The 19963-nt window shown below is 44.8% G+C and overlaps 1 protein-coding gene across 1 annotated transcript; it reads right to left on the bottom strand.

The window, feature by feature from the left end:
• Positions 1-8658: 8658 nt before the first annotated feature.
• Positions 8659-19644, bottom strand: LOC129833355 (prostaglandin E2 receptor EP1 subtype-like). The gene is made up of 3 exons (XM_055897894.1): positions 19298-19644; positions 13706-14610; positions 8659-9859 (listed from the first exon to the last, which is right to left on the bottom strand). Exons 2-3 carry the CDS (start codon positions 14564-14566, stop codon positions 9587-9589), a joined length of 1134 nt encoding a protein of 377 aa, XP_055753869.1. The 5' UTR covers positions 14567-14610; positions 19298-19644; the 3' UTR covers positions 8659-9586.
• Positions 19645-19963: the final 319 nt, after the last annotated feature.

The following is a 19963-nucleotide window of genomic DNA, read 5'->3' as shown; positions in this document are numbered from 1 at the left end:
GGGATGACCGCGGCAGCTTTCCAATCTTTGGGGATCTCAGACGATACGAAAGAGACGTTGAACAGGCTAGTGATAGGGGTTGCAACAATTGCGGCGGATAATTTTAGAAAGAGAGGGTCCAGATTGTCTAGCCCAGCTGATTTGTAGGGGTCCAGATTTTGCAGCTCTTTCAGAACATCAGCTATCTGAATTTGGGTGAAGGAGAAATGGGAGAGGCTTGGACAAGTTGCTGTGGGGGGTGCAGAGCTGTTGACCTGGGTAGGGGTAGCCAGGTGGAAAGCATGGCCATCCGTAGAAAAATGCTTATTTAAATTCTCAATTATCGTGGATTTATCGGTGGTGACAGTGTTTCCTAGCCTCAGTACAGTGAGCAACTTGGAGGAGGTGCTCCTATTCTCCATTGACTTTACAGTGTCCCAGAACTTTTTGGAGTTTGTGCTACAGGATGGAAATTTCTGTTTGAAATTTCCTAACAGCCTGTGTATATTGGTTCCTAACTTCCCTGAAAAGTTGCTATTCGATGCTAATGCAGTACGCCACAGGACGTTTTTGTGCTGGTCAAGGGCAGTCAGGCCTGGAGTGAACCAAGGGCTATATCTGTTCCTGGTTCAACATTTTTTTTAATGGGGCATGCTTGTTTAAGATGGTGAGGAAATTACTTTTAAAGAATAACCAGGCATCCTCTACTGACGGAATGCGTTCAATATCCTTCCAGGATACCCGGGCCAGGTTGATTATAAAGGCCTGCTTGTTGAAGAATTTTAGGGAGCGTTTGATAGTGATGAGGGGTGGTTGTTTGACCGCGGACCCATTACGGACGCAGGCAATGAGGCAGTGATTGCTGAGATCCTGGTTGAAGACAGCAGAGGTGTATTTAGAGGGCAGGTTGGTCAGGATGATATCTATGAGGGTCCCCGTGTTTACGGATTTGGGGTTGTACCTGGTAGGTTCCATGATAATTTGGGTGAGATTGAGGGCATTTAGCTTAGATTGTAGGAAGGCTGGGGTGTTAAGCATATCCCAGTTTAGGTTACCTAATAGCACAAACTCTGAAGATAAATGGGGGGCAATTAATTCACGTATGGTGTCCAGGGCACAGCTGGGGGCTGAGGGGGGTCTGTAACAAGCGGCAACAGTGAGTGACTTATTTCTGGAAAGGTGAATTTTTAAAAGGGCACAGACCTAGATAGTATGACAGAACTCTGCAGGCTGTCTCTGCAGTGGATTGTAACTCCACCCCCTTTGGTAGTTCTATCTTGGAGGAAAATATTGTAGTTGGGGATGGAAATTTCAGAATTTTTGGTGGTATTTTTTATTTTATTTTTTATTTCACCTTTATTTAACCAGGTAGGCTAGTTGAGAACAAGTTCTCATTTGCAACTGCGACCTGGCCAAGATAAAGCATAGCAGTGTGAACAGACAACAACACAGAGTTACACATGGAGTAAACAATAGACAAGTCAATAACATGGTAGAAAAAAGAGAATCTATATACAATGTGTGCAAAAGGCATGAGGTAGGCAATAAATCGAATAATTACAATTTAGCAGATTAACACTGGAGTGATAAATCATCAGATGATCATGTGCAAGAAGAGATACTGGTGTGCAAAAGAGCAGAAAAGTAAATAAATAAAAACAGTATGGGGGTGAGGTAGGTAAATTGGGTGGGTAGTTTACAGATGGACTATGTACAGCTGCAGCGATCGGTTAGCTGCTCGGATAGCAGATTTTTAAAGTTGTTGAGGGAGATAAAAGTCTCCAACTTCAGAGATTTTTGCAATTCGTTCCAGTCGCAGGCAGCAGAGAACTGGAAGGAAAGGCGTCCAAATGAGGTTTTGGCTTTAGGGATGATCAGTGAGATACACCTGCTGGAGCGCGTGCTACGGGTGGGTGTAGCCATCGTGACCAGTGAACTGAGATAAGGCGGCACTTTACCTAGCATAGCCTTGTAGATGACCTGGAGCCAGTGGGTCTGACGACGAACATGTAGCGAGGCCCAGCCGACTAGGGCATACAGGTCGCAGTGGTGGGTCGTATAAGGTGCTTTAGTAACAAAACGGATGGCACTGTGATAAACTGCATCCAGTTTGCTGAGTAGAGTATTGGAAGCTATTTTGTAGATGACATCGCCGAAGTCGAGGATCGGTAGGATAGTCAGTTTTACTAGGGTACGTTTGGCGGCGTGAGTGAAGGAGGCTTTGTTCCGGAATAGAAAGCCGACTCTAGATTTGATTTTGGATTGGAGATGTTTGATATGAGTCTGGAAGGAGAGTTTGCAGTCTAGCCACACACCTAGGTACTTATAGATGTCCACATATTCTAGGTCGGAACCGTCCAGGGTGGTGATGCTAGTTGGGCGTGCGGGTGCAGGCAGCGAGCGGTTGAAAAGCATGCATTTGGTTTTACTAGCGTTTAAGAACAGTTGGAGGCCACGGAAGGAGTGTTGTATGGCATTGAAGCTCGTTTGGAGGTTAGATAGCACAGTGTCCAGGGAAGGGCCGGAAGTATACAGAATGGTGTCGTCTGCGTAGAGGTGGATCAGGGAATCGCCCGCAGCAAGAGCAACATCATTGATGTATACAGAGAAAAGAGTCGGCCCGAGAATTGAACCCTGTGGTACCCCCATAGAGACTGCCAGAGGACCGGACAACATGCCCTCCGATTTGACACACTGAACTCTGTCTGCAAAGTAGTTGGTGAACCAGGCAAGGCAGTCATTAGAAAAACCGAGGCTATTGAGTCTGCCGATAAGAATATGGTGATTGACAGAGTCGAAAGCCTTGGCCAGGTCGATGAAGACGGCTGCACAGTAATGTCTTTTATCGATGGCGGTTATGATATCGTTTAGTACCTTGAGCGTGGCTGAGGTGCACCCGTGACCGGCTCGGAAACCGGATTGCACAGCGGAGAAGGTACGGTGGGATTCGAGATGGTCAGTGATCTGTTTGTTGACTTGGCTTTCGAAGACCTTAGCTAGGCAGGGCAGGATGGATATAGGTCTGTAACAGTTTGGGTCCAGGGTGTCTCCCCCTTTGAAGAGGGGGATGACAGCGGCAGCTTTCCAATCCTTGGGGATCTCAGATGATACGAAGGAGAGGTTGAACAGGCTGGTAATAGGGGGTGCGACAATGGCGGCGGACAGTTTCAGAAATAGGGGGTCCAGATTGTCAAGCCCAGCTGATTTGTATGGGTCCAGGTTTTCCAGCTCTTTCAGAACATCTGCTATCTGGATATGGGTAAAGGAGAAGCTGGGGAGGCTTGGGCGAGTAGCAGCAGGGGGGGCGGGGCTGTTGGCCAAGGTTGGAGTCGCCAGGTGGAAGGCATGGCCAGCCATTGAGAAATGTTTGTTGAAGTTTTCGATTATCACGGACTTATCAGTGGTGACCGTGTTATCTAGCCTCAGTGCAGTGGGCAGCTGGGAGGAGGTGCTCTTGTTTTCCATGGACTTTACAGTATCCCAGAACTTTTTGGAGTTAGAGCTACAGGATGCAAATTTCTGCTTGAAAAAGCTGGCCTTTGCTTTCCTGACTGACTGCGTGTATTGGTTCCTGACTTCCCTGAACAGTTGCATATCACGGGGGCTCTTCGATGCTATTGCAGTTCGCCACAGGATGTTTTTGTGCTGGTCGAGATCAGTCAGGTCTGGAGTGAACCAAGGGCTATATCTGTTCTTGGTTCTGCATTTTTTGAACGGAGCATGCTTGTCTAATATGGTGAGGAAGTAACTTTTAAAGAATGACCAGGCATCCTCAACTGACGGGATGAGGTCAATATCCTTCCAGGGTACCCGGGCCAGGTCGATTAGAAAGGCCTGCTCGCAGAAGTGTTTCAGGGAGCGTTTGACAGTGATGAGGGGTGGTCGTTTGACCGTGGACCCGTGGCGGATACAGGCAATGAGGCAGTGATCGCTGAGATCTTGATTGAAGACAGCAGAGGTGTATTTGGAGGGCAAGTTGGTCAGGATAATGTCTATTAGGGTGCCCATGTTTACGGATTTAGGGTTGTACCTGGTGGGTTCCTTGATGATTTGTGTGAGATTGAGGGCATCAAGCTTAGATTGTAGGACTGCCGGGGTGTTAAGCATATCCCAGTTTAGGTCACCTAACAGAACAAACTCTGAAGATAGATGAGGAGCGATCAATTCACAGATGGTGTCCAGGGCACAGCTGGGAGCTGAGGGGGGTCGGTAGCAGGCGGCAACAGTGAGAGACTTATTTCTGGAGAGATTAATTTTTAAAATTAGAAGTTCGAACTGTTTGGGCATAGACTTGGAAAGTATGACAGAACTTTGCAGGCTATCTCTGCAGTAGATTGCAACTCCTCCCCCTTTGGCAGTTCTATCTTGACGGAAAGTGTTATAGTTGGGTATGGAAATCTCAGAGTTTTTGGTGGCCTTCCTAAGCCAGGATTCAGACACGGCAAGGACATCAGGGTTGGCAGAGTGTGCTAAAGCGGTGAGTAAGGCAAACTTAGGGAGGAGGCTTCTGATGTTGACATGCATGAGGCCAAGGCTTTTTCGATCACAGAAGTCAACAAATGAGGGTGACTGGTGACATGCAGGGCCTGGGTTTACCTCCACATCACCCGAGGAACAGAGTAGTAGTAGGATGAGGGTGCGGCTAAAGGCTATCAAAACTGGTCGCCTAGAGCGTTGGGGACAAGGAATAAAAGGAGCAGATTTATGGGCGTGGTAGAATAGATTCTGGGCATAATGTGCAGACCAGGGTATGGTGGGGCACGGGTACAGCGGAGGCAAGCCCAGGCACTGGGTGATGATAAGAGAGGTTGTATCTCTGGACATGCTGGTCTCAATGGGTGAGGTCACCGCATGTGTGGGGGGTGGGACAAAGGAGGTATCAGAGGTACGGAGAGTGGAACTACGGGGTCCGTTGCAAACCAAAACAATGATAACTAGCCTGAACAACAGTATGCAAGGCATATTGATATTTGAGAGAGACATACAATAAGGCATAAAGTGATTGCAGGTCATGATTGGGAGAGCTAGCTAAAACAGCAGGTGAGATAACAGCAGCTAGTCAGCTAACACAGCAACAGAAGGTAAAAATGGCGACGACTGGGCAGAGAGGGTCGGATTAACTACACACAGATCCTGAGTTAAGGCACAGAGCCGACAGATAAAACACGAATAAACAGAATGGAGTACCGTGAATTAATGGACAGTCAAGCAGGCATCAGCTATGTAGCCAAGTGATCATAGTGTCCAGGGGGCAGCCGTAGATGGAGTAGTGAGGCCTCCACTAAGTTAGCACGCGTTTAAAGTTAGTAGCCCGGGGGGGTGGTCTGCTCAGACGGAGGCCGGTTGAGGGCACCGGTTGAGGGCACGTCTGCAAACCAGACGTGGTCGTGTCGACAGAGAATCCAAGCCGGATAGCGATGGCGAAAGAGAGGTTGTGAATTGTAGAATTGTGTTTGCTAACTGGTGCTAGCTTCCTGGCTGCGCTAGCTGCAAGATAAGCTAGCAGTTAGCAGACCGGGGCAGGCAAGTTAGCCTTTGGGGGACGTCGCGATGGGGGAGAAGTCTGTTTTTGCCTCTTCGTGCGGTGACGTCGATAGACCAGTCGTGGAATTAGTAGGGTTCCAGGTAGCTCTAGGTAGCTAACAGGCCTAGTAGGTTAGCAGAATGGGCCTTCAGCGGGCGTCACGCCTGAGGGGCCTGTTGGAGTCCCCGGGCAGATTATGTCGGTATTCCAGTCGTAGAGGATAGGCGGGGTTCCGTGCTCCCTACCGGCAGTAAATGGGTCCGGGTCTTGTAGCCCAGGAGTGGGCTTCAGTGGTAGCACAGGAGCCCTAGCCAATTAGCTTCAGGCTAATTGGTGCCTGCTCCGGTGCCTGCTCCGGGATGGAAACGCTAGCCAGGAGTGGTCACCCGGGATTGTAGTTAGCTAGTTGCGAAGATCCAGATGAAAATGTTCAGAGTTTGCGGTAGGAATCCGGGGATATGGAGAGAAATAGGTCCGTTATGCTCTGGTTTTAGTCACGTTGTTCGAACTAGCGAGAGCTTTCCGAGCTAAAGGTTAGCTGATGACCGCTAGCAATGGTTTGCTAACTGATAGCTGGTAGGCAGTTAGCTGGCTATCTTCAGTAGATGGATTCCAGATCAGAAGTAAATAGAAATACTTTAGAAAAAAGCAGATCCACGCCACATTGGGTGAGGCGGGTTGCAGGAGAGTATTTAGAAGTTGAGGTTTAAGAAAGTATTTTTAAAAGATATGCGAAGAAAAAGATGTAAAAAGATATATACAAGGGACACGACAGGACAAAGACGTCTACACTGCTACGCCGTCTATTCCTAAGCCAGGCTTTAGACACGGCTAGGACATCAGGGTTGGCGGAGTGTGCTAAAGCAGTGAAAACAATAACTTAGGGAGGAGGCTTCTGATGTTAACATGTATGTAACCAAGGCTTTTACAGTTACAGAAGTCAACAAATGATAGTGCCTGGGGAATAGGAGTGGAACTAGGGGCTGCAGGGCCTGGGTTAACCTCTACATCACCAGAGGAACAGAGGAGGAGTAGGATAAGGGTACGGCTAAAGGCTATAAAAACTGGTCGTCTAGTGAGTTGGGGACAGAGAATAAAAGGAGCAGATTTCTGGGCGTGGTAGAATAGATTCAAGGCATAATGTACAGACAAGGGTATGGTAGGATGTGAGTACAGTGGAGGTAAACCTATGCGTTGCGTGATGATGACAGAGGTTTCGTCTCTGGAGGCATCAACTAATGTAGATGAGGTCTCCGCATGTGTGTGGGGTGGGACGAAAGAGCTATCTAAGGCATTTTGAGCAGGACTGAGGGCTCTACAGTGAAATAAAACAATAGAAACTTGCCAGGACAGCAGTAGACAAGGTATATTGACATTAGAGAGAGGCATAAAGAAATCACAGGTGTTGATCAGGAGAGCTAAGACAACAACGGGTAAATGGTGATGAATGGGCAGAGCGGGTCAGTTAGGTACATACAGGACCTGAGTTCGTGGCTGATCATGATCATGATGATCATGCTGTTTAATCAGCTTCTTGATTTTCCAGACCTGTCAGGTGGATGTATTATCTTGGCGAAGGAGAAACACTCACTAACAGGGATGTAAACAAATTTGTGCACAACATTTGAGAGAAATAAGCTTTTTGTGCATATGGAACATTTCTGTGATCTTTTATTTCCGCTCATGAAACATGGGACCAACACTTTCAATGTTGCGTTTATATTTTTTGTTCATTATATTTGTGTTTCTAAAATATTTACTGTTTATGTTTGAATGCAGTGGCTAAGTGTTCTTTTCTTTCATGGAGAAGCATTGTTTGTAATCGTTTTTTGTCGGTTTTGTGTAACTGTCAACAACATATCTAATTCTGTGAAAGCACTGTTGCACTTTAGAAAGGAGCAAAGATCTAAGACTCCATTTGTGTACTTGTGTCAATGTATTTTGTACTGTTACCTACTACCATACAAGCAAACCTAAACCTTGAGCCGTTAATAGACTGCTTGTTGTTTTCATATCATAGACAGATAAATGGGCCTAGAATCAGATTAGCAAGTATGCTGGTGCTTCCGGAACAGTCATTGGAACTAATAAATATGCATTTCCACGATGAAGATAAAATGTAGATTAGGAGACTATAGGAACGTTTGTTGTATTTTTCTGGATTTCTCTGCAGCTCTTGTGAATGTGATATCTATGCTATTGCTCTCCACCCAAAATTAACTAGGTGTCACTGTAGTATAATGAAGAGTCTATTGCGTATGAGGACAACTCCTGCAATCAAGATGCAGGGTTTTACAGACAGCTGCTATTGAATGGGGGCCGTTCTCCCATAGTAAGGTATAAATGCTTGCTGCTCTGATATTCACTTTGCCTCTTGAAATGAACCACAGTACATCATAATATACAGTCAGACTGAGAGTTCAGTTGTGCGCTATCCTTGGCTTTCTTGTCACATGTACTGTATGTATTCCCCCGATTTGCTTGCCAAAGTCTAAATATGTCTCTGAAAGCAGTAGGCATCTCAATTTACCTCCATGTTGATTGGCTTAATGAATATCATAAGCATTCTAGTGCCTAATGACTTGTGTCCAGCCGGGTGCTGCTTGTCAGTGGCGATTAGAATGGGAAAATAAAAGTCTGTTCCAAGGATTGTACTGGACCAAATGGTTCATTCATAGAGGGGGAGGGGGGTGATTTGGCCTGGTGTGACAAACTGTTGTTTGAAAATTCCTTTGTGTTTCTGCATTTTAAGGAGAAACTCTGTGATGTAGAATTCCATAAACCCCAGAGAACATGTATGTAATTGTAAGGCGTTGAATGTAGGACATTATTTGTGGTAGTTCATCAATGTGAGCCATTACAGACCACTTTACTCAGTAATAATTAACATTCATTACAACCATTGCAATTGATGGAGTAATGAAAACTTGGATCAATTCATACCTATACTGAGATAATTTCTGTTCTACTTCCCCAGTCAGAGGACATTTTCCACACCTCTGTTCTCTCCTGGGATTAGCACCATGGTGCTATGACCCTGACAGGCCATTTTGTGGTTTATTTATTTTTATTTAACTAGGCACGTCAGTTAAGAACAAATTATTATTTACAATGACGGCCTATCAAAAGGCAAAAGACCTCCTGTGGGGACGTGGTAACAGGCAACATAAACTTTATTAGACAACATTAAATTCTATAGCTTTTGCAACACTTAGCTTCATTTAGTTCCCCAGACAATTGGGGAAACAATATAAGCAATAAATACATACACACAATTCACACATTAATAGCATTACAAGTTTGACACATACTGTATGTCGTTCACATCTTCAAGCACAGGTAAAAGCACAGCCTTTACTTTGCTTTGGCATAGAGCCACTGACTTCATGACGTGTCAAAGTGCACTTTGACATTTCCACAAACAAACATACAAAGTCTGAACTCCAAAAAACACTGACAGTAACACACACACACGCACACACACATAATTTGAGATGTTTGTTGTTGAGATCTTATAGGCAGCTTAATTTCATGTACTGTTATGTACACAGAGAAAGACTCATGTTGCGTCACCTACCAGACACTTTTACAACAAACCGTTTTGCTTGGGCAGAATTATCTGTGCTATGTCTCCAGTATCCAGGTGAGGCATACTGTCCTTACTTAGTCAGATTTTTCTGTTATAAATCCGTTTATGACATTTCATTTGTTTGAGTATAGTCTGGCTTGTCTGTTTCCCATAAAAGGATAAAAAACTTGTCCACAACAGTCAGTCAAAAGCAGGTCTTACTGGCCAATCAAATCAATCTGAAAGAGATCCAAGATCTGGAGGGTGATGATTTCAATCCCAAACCCCATAGACTTTCACAGTCAGGCAGACCCACACAGTTCTCAATAAAGGAATATAGGTCTTATAGGCAATAGGCATTTCCTTTTGTGTGATACACCAACACTGCTGTTAGATTCTACCGCTGGATGTCTTCTCCTCAATCCAGCATGTTGGGTTGGGTGGTAAATAAAGCACCAAGAACAACAAAGGACTTTGATAAGATGTTTTTTTCTGTCCGTGTCTTTTCTTCTCCCTCAGATCCTGTTGACAGTGTTGATTTTCTCAGAGTTCTGGAAGGAGCTGATGTCCCAATGGCGGAAGGTGCTGTTCTTGAAGCTGGCCCGGCTCTTGGTGATGCGGTAGATCTTCCTCAGCACGGCCCGGCGCAGCAGGATGTAGACCCAGGGGTCCAGGATCTGGTTCCAGGAGGCCAGCCGGACGCCCATCACCATCAACCTCCTGTATGTGTCCTGGTCACTGCCTATGGAACCGCTGTAGGACCATGTGACTGACATCAGGCCAAAGATCTGCAAGGAACACAGATACCTAGGTTAGTTTTACAGTGGTTGTGCAGGATATAGATATGTTCCGCTGGTGTATATATATATTTGCATCAATCTGCATACACTGCTAGTAATTTATCTACATTACCTAACACTGTAGAATGCCACATATTAACAAAAAAAATCATAAATGGAGCAGTCAAAATGCATCTTCACAACGTCTTCCTATGAATAGTTTTACTGATGTTAGAAATCACAGGCTCTAAAATCAAAATTGTAGCCTGATAAATTTTATTTACAATTTTTATAACAATTGGCCACAGCTTATTAAGAGATTTTAAACACAAACAATGCCTCTAATGGTTCTCACATCTCCCCAACAGTAAAAATGAATGCTAAGCTGTTCCTATTTAGTTCACACATCAGTAATTATACTTGGGCCCAACTTTTGTGCAATATTGTGTAAATCAACAGGTCAACTACTGACATTAATGGGAAGAACCGAGAGCTCTCTATGGTCAGGGCGTGACAGTACCCCCCCAAAGGTGCGGACTCCGGCCGCAAAACCTGAAACCAAATGGGGAGGGTAGGGGGGATGACTAGTGTCGGTGGCGGCTCCGGTACGGGTCGTAGCCCCCGCCCCGACCACGGATCCGGCCATGGAGCTGGGTTGGACGCCGCGCCCAGACTGGGCACCGGCGCAGAGGAGAGCTCCGGCCATGGAGCTGGGTTGGCCGCCGTGCCTGGACTGGGCACCGGCGCAGAGGAAGGCTCCTGCCATGGAGCAGGACTGGACACCGTGCCTGGACTGGGCATCGGCGCAGGTTGCACCGGACTGATGACACCGATCAGGGCGGGTGCGGGGAGCCGGCACAGAACGTACCGGGCTGGGGAGGCGCACTGGAGGCCTGGTGCGTGGAGCCGGCACAGGTGGCACCGGACTGGTGACACGCACTTCAGGGCGAGTGCGGGGAGCCGGTACAGGACGTACCGGGCTTGGGAGGCGCACTGGAGGCCAGATGCGTGGAGCCGGCACAGGTTTCACCAGACTGCTGACAGGCTCTTCAGGTTGAATGTGGTGCAGAACACACCTGACCAACATCTCTCTCCTCTCTCTCTCCCCCAACTTCTCCATCGCCCCCCTGACGGTCTCTGGCTCTTACCTCTGCTCAGCCGCCAGCTGCATGTGCCCCCCCCAAGAATCTTGGGGTTTCTGTGGCAGCGGACTGAAGACACACTCTTCATGGCGAGTGCGAGGAACCGGCACAGGACATACCGGGCTGGGGAGGCGCAGTAGTGGCCTGGTGCGTGGAGCCGGCACAGATGGCACTGGACTGATGACATGCTCTTCAGCACGCCTGCGCTGAAGCCTACTCCTCGCCTCCACCTCTCTCCGGCATCCCTCATTGAATTCTTCGACCGTCTGCCATTCAGGCTCTTGCACTCTCCGCTGCTCCGCCGACCACCCCCCAAAAAAATCTTGGGGTTTTTGTGGCCGCGGTCCCCAACGCTGTCCTTCCACAGCGGGAGGATGTGGTCGCACATCCTCCCATGATTTCCTCCCATGTCCAAAACTCCTTAACACGCTGCTTGGTCCTGCGTTGTTTCGATATTCTGTCACGATCGTTATGAATGAAGGACCAAGGCGCAGCGTGTGTTGGGTTCCACATATTTATCACCGTGAAACTAGAACAAAAACAATAAACATATAACGAAAGTGAAGAACACCGCGCACATCAGCACTCAACAAAACAATATTCCACAAAGCAGGTGGGAGAAAGGGCTTCCTAAATATGATCCCCAATTAGAGGCAACGATTACCAGCTGCCTCTAATTGGGAACCATACAAACCAGCAACATAGAAAATAAATGACTAGAACACCCCCCTAGTCATGCTCTGACCTAAACACCATGGAGAACCGAGGGCTCTCTATGGTCAGGGCGTGACAAACATTCTCAATGTCACCCAATCTGAAATAGGGTGATACCCAGCAAGGGCAGTGTTATTCAAGCCCTTCATAATGGCATCCCCTTAAATCATTTAGAATTTATTCCATCTAGTCAATGCAAGGGCCCACCATGACTATTCATTTATACCCTTGGTGCAGTGCACCATGTCTATCCATCTGTTTTAGGTGCAGTATTCTGAATCATAGTGTTTATGACTGGGAACTGGAAAGTGTCTATTTCAGAAGGTAAACAAAAAGAGGATGAAATATTACTGGATTGTTAGCAGAGATTTTCTATATTATTTCACGCCTTTTGTTTATGGGGAAGAATATCTTGGAGATTTACTGAGAGGATGAATTACCTTTGTTAGCTGAGCATTTTTACAATATTATTTTATGCTTTTACCACTCTGCATCTCACTACTGGCTTGTCTCTCAAGCTTCCAACTGGCTCATTCATGCCCCCTCTTCTCCCCTGTCACTTTTCTCCAGGTCGTTGCTATAAATCAGAATGTGTTCTCAGTCAACTTACCTGGTAAAATAAGGGTTCAATTGAAAAATAAATAAACAATTATAGGTCAGAATATCTTGGATATTAATATTCCTCCGAGCAACAAGCAATTATGAACATTACTATTATTTATAAGGATTACATGAAGATTGGATGTACAACATTCTTATTTGATGGTAAACCACCATTGCACTTTCACACAGCCTGAGAATGGGATGCATGAACATTCAGAAGAGCATGTCATTCCTATCACAGGTCATTGGTAGGTGATGACTCGGATCATTTCAGGTTATTGAACTCTAACTCTCTTTTCCATAGTTGAAGTCAAATACATTTCAGTATCTCAGTGAATGAAGATTAAGGGCTCTATTCAATCTGTATCGCTGAAGTGCAATAGAAGTGTAAATGAAACTGGCATGAAAAATTACTACAGTTTACTATAGAATTCTATAGTAAACTGTAGTATACTGTAGAACACTACAGGGACGCACGGTAGTATCCCTCAATCATGTGTAGTACTTACTATAGAATGTTGTGGTATACTGTAGAATACTACAGTTAATATTACAGTATGATCCGCAAAAGAACATTGTAGTAAATACTACAGTAATGTCCGCAAAAACACTACAGTCCGCACAAACACAAACCTTTTTTACTATAGTAAAGACGACAGTATTTAATTTGCATATACCCTGCCCATTCCCCTCCCCAATCCCAATTTGTGCCACCCATAAGTGAGAAACCTACATGCCAAGTATAGAAGATATTATGTTCCCTACAGGTAATAGAAAATTGCAGAAGTGCTGAATTATCTGTTAAGATTTCAGGCTGGCTGATTTACCAACAGGTTATGGAAATTGTGCTCATTTAGTAGGTTTCATGAAGGAGAAAGCCTCTATGTCAAAGATAATAAAACAAAAAGTGCTACAGTGAAGTCTGCAAAAACACTACAGTGAATACTATAGTATTTAAACCAGGGCTCGCCAACCCAGCTCCTGGAGAGCGACACTCCCGTCGGTTTTCACTCCAACACCAGTTGTAACTAACCTGATTCAGTTTATCAACCAGCTACTTATTAGAATCAGGTGTGCTAGATTGGGATTGGAGCAAAAACCTACAGGAAGGCAGCTTTCCAGGAACAGTGTTGGAGAGCCCTGATTTATATCATAGTATACTAGTCTTTTTTCATGTGGGATTTTCCGATTGAGCAGACATATGAAGCGTTTACCGTGAATGTAGTAGCCGCTAACGTGGGAGCATTGCCTTTCAATCATGCTGTAGCGCTGAATTTCAATGTTAATTATTGAAAAGAAACCTTAAATCCCGAATGGAACACAATAAAGACAGTTTTGACCCCTACCCTGATTCATGCAGAATTGTGTTTCAGTGAACTGAACTTTTCCAACTCACCAGCAGGGGGCTCCAGCAGATGCAAGAAGTGATCATAATGCCCACCAGCTGGGCCACCATCTCAATGTCATGGGACTTGGCTGAGCGACGGTAGCAGGTCTTACACTTCTTACGCAGTCTGGCAAGCACCAGCGTGACCCCACTGATGGTATTACACACTAGGGCCACAGTCAGAGAGGCCAGGCCCAGTCCAGAGAACAGCATTACAAAGGCCACGTCCGTCTCCTGAGTCTCTCCCAGGACCCTGATGAAGCACCAGGTCCAAGGGTACTGGTAGGTGTAGGCCCCCAGCCTGAAGAAGGGCAGGAGGGCCACAAACAGAGCCAGCAGCCAGATGAGAGCCAGTGCCATCTTGGTGCGAGCTGTGGTGACCAGTGAGGCATGGAGCAGGGGCTGTGTGACACCCAGGCAGCGCTCAGCAGCCATGGCACAGCCCAGGAACAATGGGCACAAGCCGAAGAACACCATGCTACCTCCTAGGAACTGGCAGGGGGCATCGGTGGCAGCGCGAGCTAAGGGCTCAGTCGCAGCCCTAGCTGAGTACAGCCTCAACACCAGGGCACCGGGGATGACGTGGCCGGCAAAGTCTGTGGCCACCAGGGAGCTGGCGAAGAGCAGGAAGGTGGCCTTGGAGCGGCGGCGCAGGCGGGCGTAAGCTTTTGCCAGGATGACCAGGGCCACGATGTTGGACAGGATGCCTAGGGTCATGGAGAGGCCGGCTGCCGTGGGGTTACTGGGCCTCTCTGTGGTGATGTTTGCCCTCCAGGCCATGGCCGGCACCCTCTCCACCCCCCAGGTCTGGTTGGGGAGGAGATGGGGGGCAGCCAGGCCTGAGGAGTTGTAGTGCTGCATGGCCAACATCACTGGCCTCTGGGAGTCATCGGGGTCCTCAGAGTGGGAGGGCACTGAAAATAGGAAAGGTGTTATGATTAATATACTGACCGGTTGACCAGGAAGAACTCCTAACCTCACTAATATAAAGAACTACCATAATCAAACTTGCGAAGTAACCAATAGCCTACGATACAGAATAAATACCAATTTTACTGGTGAAATGAAAACTCATTCAGTATTCAGTTATTACCCAACAACAATAAATCTTATCCTACATTATGTAAGGATTTTTTCCCGTCATAAACCAGGTTTCCATCCAACCTTATTATGCGAGAAAAGTACGGTGCATTCGGAAAATATTCAGACCCCTTGACTTTTTCCACATTTTGTTACGTTACAGCCTTATTCTAAAATTGATTAAATACAAAATGTTCCTCATCAATCTATATACAATATCCCATAATGACAAAGGGATTTTTGCTAACTTCTTAAAAACAAAAACAGAAATACCTTATTTACATAAGTATTCAGACCCTTTGCTATAAGACTCAAATTGAGCTCAGGTGCACCCTGTTTCCATTGATTTCTACAACTTGATTGGAGTCCACCTGTGGTAAATTCAATTGAATGGACATGATTTGGAAAGGCACACACCTGTCTATGTAAGGTCACACAGTTGACAGTGCATGTTAGAGCAAAAACCAAGCCATGAGGTCGAAGGAATTGTCCGTAGAGCTCCGAGACAGGATTGTGTCGAGGCACAGATCTGGGGAAGGGTACCAAAAAATGTCTGTAGCATTGAAGGTCCCCAAGAACACAGTGGCCTCCATCATTCTAAAATGGAAGAAGCTTGGAACTAGAGCTGGCTGCCTAGTCAAACTGAGCAATAGAGGGAGAAGAGCCTTGGTCAGGGAGGTGACCAAGAACTCTATCGTCACTCTGACGCTCCAGAGTTCCTCTGTGGAGATGGGAGAACCTTCCAGAAGGACAACCATCTCTGCAACTCTCCACCAATCAGGCCTTAATGGTAGAGTGGCCAGACGGAAGTCACTAGTGTCAAAAGGCACCTATAGACTCTCAGACCATGAGAAACAAGATTCTCTGGTCTGATGAAACCAAGATTGAACTCTTTGGCCTGAATACCAAGCAGCTGGAGGAAACCTGGCACCAGCCCTACGGTGAAGCACAGTGGTGGCAGTATCATGATATGGGGATGTTTTTCAGTTGAAGGGACTGGGAGACTAGTCTGGATCAAGGTAAAGATAAACGGAGCAAAATACAGAGAGATTCTTGATGAAATACTTATGTCTTAATACTTATGTAAATGTAATATCTCCCTTTTTTAAATAAATTTGCAGCAATTTCTAAAAACCTGTTTTTGTTTTGTCTCTATGGGGTATCGTGTGTAGATTTAGGAGGGGGGGGAAACTATTTAATCTATTTTAGAATAAGACTGTAAAGAAACAAATTGTGAAAAAAGTCAAGGGGTCTGTCTGAATACTTTCCAAATGCACTGTATATGTTGGATAAAAAATATCATGACAGGCCTGATGGCTTAAAATGTGTCTTAAAATGTCCAAATGTGGACAAAACAAAATAAACTAGATAAATTGGTAACTTTTTGAGTTGGTAAATATAATGATATAATAACCATCATATCGAAATCAACTTGGGAGTCACGCGATGATATGGTGTGATGTCTTGCCACTAGGAATCGGTAAAGCATGCAGTTTATTAGGCTACAGATGATGAACTTCACAGGGTGGTGAAAGTGGAAGGGGATGAGCTTGATGTTCCTTTCCAATAAATATCGATAGTCTTATTCTGGTGACATGATGATCGTGCTTGGCTATCGTTTGCCAAATACAAATAATCTCGCTCTTTTGTCCAAAATAATTTCATCATGTAAATAGCCTACCGGCACTTTATCTGCAAACTGTTGGCTAGAGCGCACTTGCCAAGACCAGAGTGCACATTCGCTATATAACTCAACATTTTTTGTGACATCCATCAGTAGAGTTGAACATGCGAAGGAAACACATTTAACTTGTATTTTGTGTTCGGTATATGGGAATGTAACCGCAAAAGTTATTTTTATGTGCACTTCTTCATCACAGACAGCCTTTCATCCGCAGAAAGTAAATTTAATGGACACACATCTCTTGTGGGAAAATGTGCATATGCAGATTTTAGAATATTCGCATGAAAATCGGTTGCCTATTGGATGGAACCCTAGTAGCTACCACTCTGGTACCACTGGCATTGGCTCGTTCGCGCCAAAAGAGTGCAGGGCACATATTGAGCTATACAGTGAGATTATTATCGACAAAAGAGCGAGAATATTTGTATTTGTCAAACGGCAGACAAGCATCGATCATCATGTCACCAGAATAAGACCATGGATATTTATTGGAAAGGAGCATCAAGCTCATCACCTTGCACTTTCACCATCCGATGAAGTTCATCATCATTTATTTAACGTGTAGCCTAATAAACTGTATGCTTTCCGGAGTCGGACCACACAATTGTCATCATTATGCTACTGCCTATGGGTCTGCTATCATGATAGGGCACCTTTCACAGAACGTCAAGACTTGACGGAGCACCTTTCATAAGAACTGTCTTGACTTGTCCTACATTCTCAGGTTGCAGAGTACCATGAGGGAGAAGCTGTTTGGCCTTTGTCTACAATAGCCTATTTCAAGAACAGTAACCAGGTTTCCATCTAACCTTTTTATGACAGTTAGCATACAGTTCATTAGGCTACACATGGAATTAATTATGATGAACTTCACATGGTGAAGTGCACGGTGATGAGCTTGATGCTCCTTTCCAATAAATATCTTATTTTGGTGACATGATCATGATGCTTGGCTGCCATTTGACAAATAAAAATAATCTTGCTCTTCTCCATAAATAATTGCATCATGTAGGTAGTCCAGCCAGACTGTAGGCCTTTCTGTGAGCTGTTCGCTAGAGCACACATACCAAGACAAGAGTGGGCACATTCGCTATATTTTGGGGGGGACGAACCACTAGTAGAGTTGAAAATGCGATGGAAACCCATTTAGCTTGTATTTTTTATTCGGGTACATGGGAGTTTAACCGCAAAAATTGTTTTAATGTGCACTATGTCATCACGCACAGCCTTTTCCCCCAACAAATGAATTTGATGGAACTCATATCTGGTGGGAAAATGCGCATAGGCTATTGTTTTTATTCGTATTTAAGAATATTTTGTTGCCAATTGACGGGCATTCAATGGAAACCTAACAAGTGTCCTTTAAATAGCCTATTGTAGATAAATGCCAAACCGTTTCCCCCTCATGGTACTCTGCAACCTGAGAATGTAGGACAAGTCAAGACAGTTCTTGTGAAAGGTTCTCCTTCAAGTCTTGACCGTGTCTGATAGTGACACAGCACACGTTCTGTGAACGGTGCTATATCATGATAGCAGACCCATAGGCGTAGTCCCTATGCAGTAGCTATACGATGCCAATCAAATCACTTTTTTCCTTCTTCTTCACACCCTTCAATACAGAATAACAGAACAGAGTCACAATACTTCTTCCAAAATGAGGTATACATAAAATACGATACTGTGCCTAGTCTGTATAATGTGTTTTCTCATGAGTTACTCAGAATCGATCTAGCAATGGCAATTTGTAGCAGAAAGACCATACCATTGTTCATGAGAGAGAAACACACACACACAAAGGGAATGCACCTGCCTTGCCAAACATGACATAGACTTCTACAGTTTTGTAGGGTGCATTTGCAGTCCTTGTTCCGTTGACTTTTCTAATCTAAAACAAAAATGTCTAACAAAGGGTGCGTTTGTAAATTCACTCTGTCTATCTACTCCGATTTCAGAGCACTCTCGTCTGAGTGTGCCAGAGCACAGAATAACTGATTAATTTACGAACGTGCAACATCCGTTGAATATGACCGGTGTTAGTGAACGTCGGCAAAAAAAAATGTTAAATTGTTGCAAGCAGCACAGTTACAGTCACTAACGCTCTAGATAACACGAAAACAGCCTAATCGACTCTGCTAGGGCGAGTAAAATGGTCAGAGTGAGGTGTTCTCTAATTTTTGTCTGGAAGTAGAAAGCAAGCTAGCCAACTTAAGCCAGTTAGCTTTGGTGCTTGACTGCTGTCGTGAGGTCAGAACGCTCGGATCAACCCTACTCCTCGGCCAGAGCGTCCAGTGTACGCTCTGAACACTCCGAGAGCGAAGCCTCTGCATTTATGAACAGACAATCAGATAACACTCTGAATTTACGAACGACACATAGCCACTCTGACACACTGGAGGCAATTTACGAACGCACCCAAAGACATTGATGAATGAGAGAGTTGAAAACAATTGCAGGTTTAAAATCGAAATTAAATCATACTAATTCAGCCCAATACATGTGCACTCATTATTGGTAAAACAAAAAGCATGTATGGTTCTTCTAAACAGCCTTATTAACATGAACAGTGTATGTAACGACTAAGTACATGGAGTGTAACGTTTGACCAGGCAAACAATTATTTCCCCCTACTTTTACCCATTTTGTAAAATAAATACTAATAATTGATCATTGTAAATTTCCTGAATGATTTATGTTCTATTCACTTAATTTGCCATGTCCAAATTAAAAGGGATCTGTGTGCATTGTCAAAACGGTTATTATTTATGTTCATAGCTAGTTCGGCAGCATAGGCTACAAGAAGATCATTAATGGTGTGAAATAAGTAATAATGATATTACCTGACCAAACAGTGAATCCATAGAAACAAATGAAGATGTATTCCTTTTGTTTTCAGATATTAAATAATTTCACTGTGAACCATGAAATTCAAAAGTTCCTTAAACTCAGAGATTCATGCACGAGAATGTTACTTATTATCAACAATGGTTCACCTGAGCTGATAGTGAAGTCATGTATTCGTAGGAGTGACTCAATCTCTCCGAAAGAAAATAAAACGAGCAACCGCATGAGAAGTCCGTCACTAAGATCAAGACCCAGTCTCCAAAAGGTTACACAGCCAACCTTTATAGACTTGAACCGCGTCGACGCAGCCCCGGGGCGTCTTGAGTCCGCGAGAGGATTGCATGTATCCTCATTACAGCAGTTCAGTGAAAGGGAACTGGGAGTGCTACCCAATAACTTAGTGGAAACTAATTAGATATTCTATTAATGCAGCCATTTTATTTAACAACCAACTTTACACGTTGACATGTAACTATAACATCCTATGATCAAGTAATGTAGCCTAATGTGAAAGTACAGTATCTTACAGTGTTCAAACAAAACATCTGGCAGGAGTTTGACAAATGTTTTGTTATAACAGCGTTATTAATGGGCAATTTCGCCACTTTTCAACCTTATATTCATAATCTCCAGCACCAAACCAGTGTCTGTATATGTGAAAA

Source organism: Salvelinus fontinalis, chromosome 34, assembly GCF_029448725.1.
Source record: "Salvelinus fontinalis isolate EN_2023a chromosome 34, ASM2944872v1, whole genome shotgun sequence".
In the NCBI taxonomy this organism is placed as follows: domain Eukaryota; kingdom Metazoa; phylum Chordata; class Actinopteri; order Salmoniformes; family Salmonidae; genus Salvelinus; species Salvelinus fontinalis.
Note: the sequence above shows the minus strand (reverse complement) of the source record. Positions and strands in the feature narration are given on the sequence as shown.

Coding starts and splice junctions, on each gene's coding strand:
- LOC129833355 (XM_055897894.1), bottom strand. CDS start 14,566: ATGTTGGCCATGCAGCACTACAACTCCTCAGGCCTGGCTGCCCCCCAT. Junction 9,860..13,705: donor TCTGCTGGAGCCCCCTGCTG/GTGAGTTGGAAA, acceptor TGTTCCTTGCAG/ATCTTTGGCCTGATGTCAGT.